The sequence below is a fragment of the Leptosomus discolor genome, chromosome 1 (genome assembly GCF_034619465.1).
Source record: "Leptosomus discolor isolate bLepDis1 chromosome 1, bLepDis1.hap2, whole genome shotgun sequence".
Lineage (NCBI taxonomy): Eukaryota > Metazoa > Chordata > Aves > Leptosomiformes > Leptosomidae > Leptosomus > Leptosomus discolor.
This window is the reverse complement of record NC_141391.1, coordinates 48,713,591-48,724,538: the sequence shown is the minus strand read 5'-3', so window position 1 is coordinate 48,724,538 and position 10,948 is coordinate 48,713,591. Positions and strand designations below refer to the sequence as shown.

Genomic DNA, 10,948 nt, shown 5'->3' with positions numbered 1-10,948 from the left:
GCCGGGAGCGGGGCTCCCCACCGCCCACCGCCCCCCGCCTAGGGCAGGGCAGGGCAGGGCAGCGCCGCGGACGGGCCCGGGGCCGGGGCCGGGGCCGCGGCGCTGCCCTTTTGAATGCCTCCCGCAGCTCGGAGTGCTGGCAGGGCGCTGGGAGCGCCAGTGAATGTAGCCCCGCAGAGCCAATGAGCTGGGACCGGATGCGATATATCCTCTGGGACAACAACTGCTCTGTTCCTCCTCAGATCCACATGACGCCATTTACTGCTGCTTTTGCAGAGAGATCACCCTACCTCCTCCGGAAAGAAAAAGAGAGAGAGAGAGGGAGAGAGCAGAAAAACGCCGAGCCCCTACAGCTCAGATCTCAAATCTTCCTCCTCCTCCTCCTCCACCTCCTCCAAACACACAACAACAACCACCACCACAAATCCGCTGCGCTCCCAAAACACCCCCCCCCCCCCGATTGCAAACCACAGAGCTGCCTGCAACACACACGCTCGCAGAGGGAGCGAGAAAGCTAGAGGGAGAGAGGGGAAAGGAGCTTGCAGCAAGCAGCTTCTCAGCAGAACGGCTACATTGCACAAGCTGCTTTTTTGGAGGAGCTCAGTGGAAGAAAGCTCTGGGATTTTATTTTAGATCCACTTTATTTTGTTTTCTTTGGCTTTCCCCTTCCTCTTGATCATTTGCAACAACAACAACAAAAAAGTGACTTGGTATTGGCGATTCGGCCTCCTGTTCATTGAGGAAAAAAAAAAGGAAAGTGTGTGTATGAGAGACTGAGTGATTTCTTTTTAGGAGTAAAGAAAACCCACCCCGATCCGGAGAGGGTTTTTATTATTATTATTATTATTATTATAGTATATACACGCACACACGTATTTATAATCGATCTGGGGAGAGGGACCTAACTTTGCTCTGGACTTTTTTACATGGTGATCGTTCTTACTATAATTTGCAAGTTGGACTAAAGCAGAGTTTGGAAAAGAATTTTTTTTGCTTTAGGGCTGGATTTATTTGCAAACCGCAGGAAGAAGAAAATACAAGAGAGAGAGGGGTTTGGTGCAGCGCCGCGATCACGGTGAGAGCCTTTTCCTTCTTTGCAAAACAAGCTTTTCAGTAACACCACCACCCCCACCCCCCCCTCGGTTGCTCCAAGAAAACTCGTGGAAATGTTTGAGGCCGATCCCTTTTCCATTCGTACAGGTTCTCCCTCTCCCCCCTTCCCCTCTCCTTCCTTTCCCAGAGAGGAGCCGGAGGTGGGATTTCGGAGCGGTTTCTCTCCGGGGACAGGGTGGGGGGTGGGGTGGGGGGATACGAAGCTCCGCTGGGGTTTGCGGGCTGCGCCGCCTTTGCGCCCCGCCGGGGCGCCTCGGGGGCGCGGGGGGCAGAAGGCTGCGCGGGGGGCGGAGGGCAGCGCGGGCGCGCAGGCATGCCTGCGGGGGCTGCGAGCGGGGCGGGACACACACACAGACACACACACGCTTCGACGTGTTCTCCCGGCTGCGGGGAGCCGGGCACGGGCGGTCCTGCGCGCTCCGGCCCCGCCGGGCACGCGTGGGTCTCCGGCAAGCCCCGGGGGGAGGTGAGGGAGGACGCTGCGGGGTTGGCGAGCGCCGGGGCTGTTTGTCGCCCTGTCTTGGGGGAGAGCGAGCAACCCGCCTTTCAGTGCGTGATTTACGCCCGTCTGTGGTGGCGTCGGGAGATCCGTGCAGTTCGGAAGTGAGTGCACGTCTGGTACAAATATATAGGTGTGTGTGTATACACGTATGTATTTCTCGTGTGATGAAATTAATTCGATCCATAAGACGAGGAAAGTTCTTCCCCAGGTTCTTCTATGCAGAGGGCATGTGTGGAAGGGAAGGAAAGGCTTAATTTTTGCCTTTTTTTTTTCCTTTAGTGGGTTTACTTTGTAACAACCCCCCCTTGCCCCCCCCCCCCCCCCAAAAAAAAAATAAAGCTGCTGGTGTTTTCAGCAAGCTATTTGTGTGTCAGTTTGCCCCACCCCGATAGTAAAGTCCCTTTTGCCCTAATCCATAGTCTGATCACACACTCGGCCCTTAATGGGGGTTTCAAAGCACTTTGAAAGCAGAGGAGGTGGTTGGTGTGTGTGCGGTGGGGATGGGGGTGGGGGTGCCTTGCACAGGCTCCGGACACAAAACAGAAATTCACGGGCAGAGGACTTTTCCCCCTTAGGCTTTCCTTCTCCCAGCCAGCGAGACACGGGGTTTTTCCACAGCACGCAAGAAGCCCCTTGCGTTTTAAACTTCCCCAAATCTGCCGAACGCGAAACCCGGCCCCCTCGCTCGCCCTTTTGCCAATCCCAGCTAGGAAAAGTTAGCAATCATGGCACTTGAGCTCTGCGAGAGTGGACTTTGGCATTTGGAAGCGGGGAATCGTGTTATCACACACATGCACACACAAAAAGGCAAATTGCTGCTTCTCTGCTCTTGGTGGATGGAAAGGGGAGAAGTGCTAGATCAGAGGAGGGAGAGACGTGCTTTCCCGTAAGAATTTTCAGGCAAATGTATATTTGCAAGTAAATGTGCTGGAGGTGTGCATCGTTGTCTTGTTAGAGGATCTATCAAGGGAAGAAAAAAGGAGGATCACCCGGCTCGGCCCGATGTCCCGCTGAAAATGCCTTCTGGGTCCCTTCGGGCTGGGGCGGAGGGGGGCGGACTGAAGTTCAGGCAATTTGAAGACTATGCGTAACATAAGAGGAGCTTTTCCAGCGGCTAGCTTTGTGGGGCTGAATGGGTGCTTATGGCGAGGCGAGAGGGGGTAATCTGCCTTTTGCCCAACTGTCCCGGAGGTGTTGTCTCAAAGCGTCTGCGGGGCGCCTTGCCTTCCCCTCCTGGGGAAGGCTTCTTTAGCATCTCCCGGGGGAGGGCAGGGGGGACGAGTTAAAAGGAAACATGGGTTTGACTTTCCTGATAAGGCGGCTGCAGCAGCCCCCTCCCACCTCCCAGCCCAGAGGATGTCTCCTGGTTATCTCCAGGTCGTCTGCACTTGCGGGGCTGCCGGCGGCGCCTGCGGCCGCGCTCCGGCGAGGCAGGGGCTGCCGCCTCCCACCTGCTGCGCGCCCCTCCGCGCCGGGATGGAGCCTGTGGGAAGGGGGCAGAGCGCGGAGGCTTCTCCTCCGGCTCCCACCTTGGCGTCTGAGGGAGGCTCCGCCACCGAGACCGGTGTCGTCTGAAGCGGCTGCAGGTCAGGGTCAGCTTTGCTTTTGCACTGGGTTGTCATTTCTGGAGAGGCAGGGTTTGGTTCGGCGTACCTGCTCGGCAGGCTGAGGCTGGCCAAAAGCTGGACGTGGAGGGCAGATAGGGCAGCTAGTTCCTCTAAAGGATGGGGAAAACATTTTATTTTCTATTCTTTTTTATCTCCAGATAGTTTCAGATGGGGAAATGTCTACTTAGGCTGTTGGTTGAAACTTTTTATATGGCAAAGGTTTTAATTTGAAGAAAATATAAGCAATACTTCCAAGATAAGTTTGCAAGACTTTTTTTTTTTTTTTTTTTTTTTTTTTTTTTGGCAGGGGAAACCATGACATACACTCTGTGTCTAAAACCAGGATTTGACAGTATTTAAAATAGCTAGGCATTCTTAAAAGTTAGATTTAAAAAAAAAAAAAAAAAAAAGAAAAAACACTTGAGGGGAGGGAGCCAGGAGTTAAGAGGTTAAATGTTTTCCACTGCTGTTAGAATAAAGACAGTGTCTTAAGATATTCATTGTTAAACTGTTTGGCTATATTTTATTATACTGCGGTATAGTATTATTGTTGGTAACTGATGTGTACAGAGTAACACTGTGGTGCTCTTTCTAGGTATAATTGAAGACATTGTGTGGTCCTTGTAAGAAGCTTGGTTCCTGCTTGGGTTTTAATTGTAAAATATTGTTCTGGATTTTTGTATAGGTAATTGGATTTTGGAACCACTTTAAGATATGATAAAGGCAAAACAAATATTAACTAATTTAGAGGACAGTACTTGAAACTTTTGCATATCTGAGTGAGGAAGTTAGTTATTTACAAGTTCTCATCTTCTGGGTCTTTCACTGGGTTTCCATTTAAATCATTAAGTCTGCTTTTTTACTTTGTAGTTAATGATCCTTTAAAGTAGTATTTGCAATCAAGTAGACTTCTTGGATACTGGCATTGTTTGATTATATTATGCATGCCTCTGTCCCACAAGCCACTCTTGGTAATATTTACAATTTGAACTGTAGTCTATGGAATTTTTTACACATTTTAAGGATTTAAAACTGTGGTAGCATTGCTTTTGTAGTATTAAGTCTTAAAATAACAATCACAGTGGTGTACACAAGTATGACACACACTAAAATACTGGAGAGAGATATTTCTACTTGTGCTGTTGAAGTTTTTGGTAGCACTAACTCATTTAATGTCTAACCTCAAACATTTTATTGCTATTTAGTGTTTTTCTTGGGACCATTGGTATTAAACAAAAATTTCCTATTTACATCATGTAAAGTTTAATGTGTAAAGAGACTAGCCTACCAAAATATTATCCAGTTTTAAACAAAATTGGAGAATTATATGTCTGTCATCAGCAGGTCACATTACACTTGCTAAATACTTGCAGGCATTTTTATTATTATTATTAAGAATTTTTCAGTAGCCTGATAGGAAAAGGAGAGTCACTTCAAGTGGCTGAAATGTAATCCCTTTAAAGGCCATGGTCTAATCAGAAGATGACCTGGGAAGCCTTAGTTAGCGGGCTCAATACCTAGACTTTCTAGAGCCGCAAGTTAAGATGCATGGACCTAGAACAGAATCCCTTTAAGCTCTCCACAGGAGTAGGCAGGACAGGCCAAGGGAAGTGCATTCAGCTGACTGGTGCCCGTGCTCCGCCCCAGACGTGACTCCTTTTTTTAAAGGCTGATGCATTACTTGATTGTGTGCGGTGCTGTGGGATCCTGCAGGCTTGAAAGGCTGCTGGAGAGAGCATGAGATGTGTTGCAATAGTGAATCCTTTCTTTGTTGCTCCAGGATTTCAGATGTGTTCTAAGCCTGCCGGGGTGAGCACGCTTCTGGGCACTGATGGAGACGAGAGCTCAGCACGGCAGCGGGTCACAGGCCTTGCTACAGGCTCGGCGTGACAGTGGGAGACCACATGGGGAGCCTGACCTGCGGGATGTCCTGACGCAACAGGTTCACGTCTTGTCGTTGGACCAGATCAGAGCCATCCGAAACACAAATGAGTACACGGAGGGACCTACAGTGGCTCCACGGCCAGGGGTCAAGTCTGCTCCTCGGCTGGCAACCCAACCCAAAAATGAAAGGCCCAATGGCTTGCCCGAGCATCGTCATTTTAGCCGGATTCAGCACACACAAACACATGCCTCTCCTCGGGCACCACTGTCCCGATCCATCAGCACGGTCAGCACAGGTTCACGGAGCAGTACAAGGACAAGTACTAGCAGTAATTCATCTGAACAAAGACTTCTAGGGTCATCTTTGGGGCCAGTTGCCGACGGGATAGTCCGAATGCAGCCCAAGTCTGAGCTCAAGTCAAGTGAGCTGAAGCCGCTGAGCAAAGAAGACTTGGGAGCGCACAGCTACAGGTGTGAGGACTGTGGAAAGTGTAAGTGCAAGGAGTGCACTTATCCAAGGACCCTCCCATCGTGTTGGATCTGTGACAAGCAGTGTCTTTGCTCAGCCCAGAACGTGGTCGATTACGGGACTTGCGTTTGCTGCGTGAAGGGCCTCTTCTATCACTGCTCTAACGATGATGAGGACAACTGTGCTGACAACCCCTGCTCCTGCAGTCAGTCGCATTGCTGCACTAGATGGTCTGCCATGGGTGTGGTGTCCCTCTTTCTGCCTTGCTTGTGGTGTTACCTACCAGCCAAGGGTTGCCTTAAGTTGTGCCAGGGCTGTTATGACCGGGTAAATCGGCCTGGGTGCCGCTGTAAACACTCCAACACAGTTTGCTGCAAAGTTCCCAGTGTCCCCCCCAGGAACTTTGAAAAGCCAACATAGCATCACTAGTCAGAAATACTAAAGTAACAAGGATTATTTTAACGTGCATATGCAACCAACTAAGCAGCTATGGTCTTGGCACTGTAGTAGAATGGTTGGGGATACACTTTGCTGTTTGCAGTGAAATGCTTTTCTCTGTGTGTGCCATCTTAACTGATACGCTTGTTAGAATCCAGCTAGTGGCATACAGAAAAAAAAAAAAAAGGGATGCAGTACATTGTGACCCACATATTGCATAAGCTAAAGCAACACAGACACTCCTAGGCAACTCTATTGTTTGTGAATAGTACTTGCAAAATTTGTAAATTAGCAAATGACTCCTTTTTTTCATTGTTTTCTGCCAGAGATAATTTGCTATATTTTTGTATATACAATAATATTTTCAACTGTGAAAAATAAGTGGTGTCATAAGACATGGCACAGTCACGAAATATTATACTAATATGTTGTACATTCGGAAGAATGTGAATCAATCAGTATGTTTTTAGATTGTATTTTGTCTTACGGAAACCTTCTATTACAAGACTCTGATTTCCCTTTGGACTTCATGTATATTGTACAGTTACAGTAAAATTCAGCCTTTATTTTCTAATTTTTCAACATATTGTTTAGTGTAAAGAATATTTATTTGAAGTTTTATTATTTTATAAAAAGAAATATTTATTTTAAGAGGCATCTTACAAATGTCACCCCTTTTTATGAGGACGTCATAGTTGCTGCAAATAAGGGGTGAACGATGCATATGTTCACTATAAAATAGAAAATATATTAACGTTTGAAATTAAGCTGGGCTACTTGTCATTTTTTCTCCCCATTTATTGTTCCAAGTTTGGAAAACTGTACTTCCAGTTGCACATTTCAGTGATATACTTGCGGTGAGTCTAACACGAAAACAAAAATGGAATCTTTAAGTGTATTTTTTTGTTGTTGTTTGCTACTTCACCTGAAAATAATGCAGGATTTTTGCTTCCTTCCTTTCCACAAATGTCCCATATACTGTTCCTACAACAGAAAATGAAAATGAACATAGGAAAATGTATTAATTCATTCCAGACTGGGACTAATAGGCATTGAAAGCTTGACCTATTCTCTAAGTGATGAGCTTTTGTGCTTCAAATAGGAAATAAGTAATCATTCACAAAAAATGTTAGGCTTGCACGGCTTTATTCAGAGAGAGGAAAAAAAAAAAAAAGAAAATTAATACGGTCAGTGCAAAAAGCTTGCAGGATTATTTGTTAAAAGTAGAAGAATATGCCACAGGGAATGAGAGATCTGAATGCAGTCCAGCCTTATGTCAAACATTTGCCTCACTTGTAAGAAGAAAGTTGCTTGACTTGTCATTTGTGGCAGTTACCTTCCACTGAGGTCAAAATCCTTTCACTGCCAAGTTTCCCACCGGAAGTCTAGAGAATGATTTACCTTTCTTTATTAACAAACTATCATTTCCTGTTCTGAGCATGTCTCTCCAAGTTTAGAGGTCTTAATGTTGAATTTTATTTATACATTTCTTAAGCTGGCATTTAAGAAATAGTTGTAAGTATTTTTAAGCTGACACTTAGAAAAATCTCACAGCCTTTTCTGAACCTGCTCCAAGAAAAACAAGTTATAACTAATAAATTAAGAACTCACTAAAAGTTGAAAAGCAGAGCATTAAGTAAATGTTACATCTTTTTGCCCCTTAATTTTCATCTGTGATCTGTTGTTTGGGCTATTTTACATAGGTCTGTAGTCAAAAAATCTTACACTGTGTGTTTGCATGTATTGGTTATCAATCATCAAGTGAAATTAAAAAGTGCAGGTCCTGACTAGTTTGCAAAACAAAAATAGCTGATACATGGGATAGGTCTTGTTCTCTTTTTTTTTTTTTTTTTTTTCCCCTTACCTCTCTGATGAAAAATGTAAGCTGGTTTTCCTTCCTCTCTTCATCAACTGGCTGGATACTTTGGTATACAAAGACGAGCAGTATATGCTTAGCCTTCTGCATGGCATTTGCCAGGAAGAAAGTGGCTTATGTTATATGAGTAATTTGTCCATATTTAAAGTGCATGACCAAGTGTTGAGGCATATGTGTGAGATTGTACTTGGCTGCTGATAAACAGAGATTTTAATTAATTTTTGGGGAAGATTTGTCCTTGCGGGAATTGTAACCATCATGTGTTTCTACTCACTGAATGTAATTCTTGAATTGGATTAGGTGCTTATGCCTAAACTGTCCTGGGTTAGTCTTGCTGATTAAGAACAAACCTGGGAATAATCAAATAGTCTATTTATTGGGGGAATCTTTGACCTTGAGGCTATATTTTAGAAACCCAAAACCCCACTGATTTCAGTAGACAGTAAATCCAGTCCTTTCACTGTATTGGTGAACTTGACAACACTGAAGGTGAACCCTCTCTTTTTGGTGATTTATGTTTCAGTCAAGGAAGATATCTCTAAGGAAAGCTGAAGGTGAAACTGGAAAACTACAGTATAGCTGAGCACGGAGGGTGTAACTCTTAGGTCCTACTAGATAAAGTCCAGTACTAAAATTGAGGGTGTGTTTTGTTTTGCACTATAGCGAATGCTTTGACTACCTAGATTGGTTCTAAGGGAAAAGGAAAACCATCTTCTTGTTGATAGTGAAATTTGAAGCTGGTCTTAACGTTTGGTTGTCACCTTCCACTCGGTTATTAATGAGGATAAATAGCGAATCCCCCCTACCCTACGTAAGCCTACCAGTGAATTGGGTTGCATGTATGACACTCAGGAACAAGGCCGTATGGCAGGATGGCATTAGGCATGGCCTATTGCACTAACTATGGTGCTGGGGTCTAGGCTTCAGTTAGTATGAATCAGCACGTGTGTGTAGTGGACTCTTAAAAATTGGCTTGTGTATGTTAGTTACCATCCTAATATTACACTTAATTAGATAAGGTTTACTATTCTAAATAAAACCAAAATCTTGCTTCAAACAGATTAGATTGTTTTAGTAAGAATTAAGAGGGCTTTTCAAGTGGATTGAGATAATGTTATTAAAGCATGCCTACTTTGTTCATTGAGATAGGAAAGTGGAGGTCCAAGAAAGGAAAATTTTCCATACACAGGTTTTGAGAATAACCATGAAAGTCATGCCAGATATACACCATATGGGACTTTGATTTTAGACAGCTATTAAACACGAGAGAGGAGAAAACCCTTATTATTGCTCCATTTGTTGTGTTGTTGCTTTAGTGTTTTGATCTGTTAACCTCCTATAAATTCTGATGTCACTGTAAGAGGTTTGCTTAAAGGCAGAGACCTGCAGGACTGGACTGACAGTTTACTATAGTAGCAATGGAATAGCTTTTTTCAAATAATTTTTCTGTATGATGTGAGCTACAAATAAATACATCGAATTTGCTTGTACAGTAACTTAGAAATGTCTCTGTTAATATCCTTGAGCAAATTTTTTATTTTGCTCTTAAATGATTTGAGGCTTGATCATAATTTCTTTTTTTGAGATAGTGATCATAGCAGTAAAATAAAGAAAAAGAAACTTGGATTCCAATGGAGAATAAAAAGGTATAGTACTTTAGATGGAAATGTGTTCTTAAAGGATTTGAGATCATATTTAGGTGAGTATTTACATATGCAAGCGAGTTACCAAATCAGTCTTCAAAAGTCAAAATTCTCCAAATGAAGAAGTACAGTAGTTAAGTGGTTGCGATGATTAACACAATAGCTTTTTTACACTGTCTTACAAAGCTCAGCATGTGTGAGGTGGAACTGGCTTGACAGTAGCAAAGTACTGATCACTTATGCACCATGCATAACCTGTCTTTTTTTTTTTCTTTTTTTCTTTTTTTTTTTTAATGTGCAGTATTACCTGTGTTACCTTTTTGACTTTTGGCAAAATATAAAATAATTCATTTTTGTGATGAGTGATATCTCAAGGCTTATTCTTAAATGACAGGGAGAGAGCAGAATGTATTTCTGTACTGCAGTAGAACATTCAATTATTTGTGGGAATTGACTATTGGAGAAGATGGATTTGAACAGTCTGTCTCATCTCAGATGTTCCTAGATGGGTGCAGGTACAGCGAGAAATAATGATTTAATTTGCTGAGACTAATTTCTCAATCAGTCACTGGAGCAGAGACCCAGAAAGAAATTGGCTGAATATGACAGCATGCTTGATTGAGTAATGTCTGTATGAGTAGTATTGAATTCTTACTGAAAATGTCAGCAATGTGGGCTCATCTTAAATAAATCAATTACAGGTTGGGTTTGCAGGTAGACTACATTGTGATGAAGCACACCAAATCCTTACCAATAAAAATACTTGGGTTTTTTTACTGTTTACACAATCCGATTTTAAACTGGAAATTTAGAAATAAAAATTGATATTTCATTGAGGTCAGGACAGTTTGACACAGAAACTATGTGCATATATATTTATAGTGCATACATATAGTGATTTTTCTTTTAAAAATACTGCCTGTTTCAATCTGAAAATACCCCCTATGTGGTAATCTTATTTATTTCTCTTCATATTTCTTCTTTCTGGTCCCTGTCCCTCCCCTTGACCTTTCCTAGCCATAATACAGAAAGGTTTACTGCCACTTACTAGGACAAAAGGTGAAAGAGGAGGATGAAACATGCTTTTCTCATTAGTATGCTCTGTTTCTGAAAGTTTAAGACAAGGTGGAAAAAATGATTACCTTGCTGTACTTATCCCATGTTTTAGAGAAGTATGAAGTGTTCTTCCATTCATGTGACATTGAAATCCACAGTTCCAGAAAACATTTTTATTTCTTTAGTGTGATTTTTATTACTCAAGAAGGCTTTATGGATCTTTAGAGTTCCCCTTTGTTTTAACCTATTAGCACTGTGTTTCAGATAACCGAGATGGAGGTCTTGCTACTATAAAAGCATAATCTGCCATTCCTGTCACAGGGATTGTTTGGAAGACGGCTGATGCAGTTACCTTCAAGC

At 43.4% G+C, this 10,948-nt stretch overlaps 1 protein-coding gene across 1 annotated transcript; it reads left to right on the top strand.

Moving 5' to 3' along the window:
- Nucleotides 1-5,053: 5,053 nt before the first annotated feature.
- SPRY2 (sprouty RTK signaling antagonist 2) lies at nt 5,054-5,995 on the top strand. The gene has a single exon (XM_009947410.2). The coding sequence runs from the start codon at nt 5,054-5,056 to the stop codon at nt 5,993-5,995; it is 942 nt and encodes a 313-aa protein (XP_009945712.1).
- Nucleotides 5,996-10,948: the final 4,953 nt, after the last annotated feature.

Coding starts and splice junctions, on each gene's coding strand:
- SPRY2 (XM_009947410.2), top strand. CDS start 5,054: ATGGAGACGAGAGCTCAGCACGGCAGCGGGTCACAGGCCTTGCTACAG.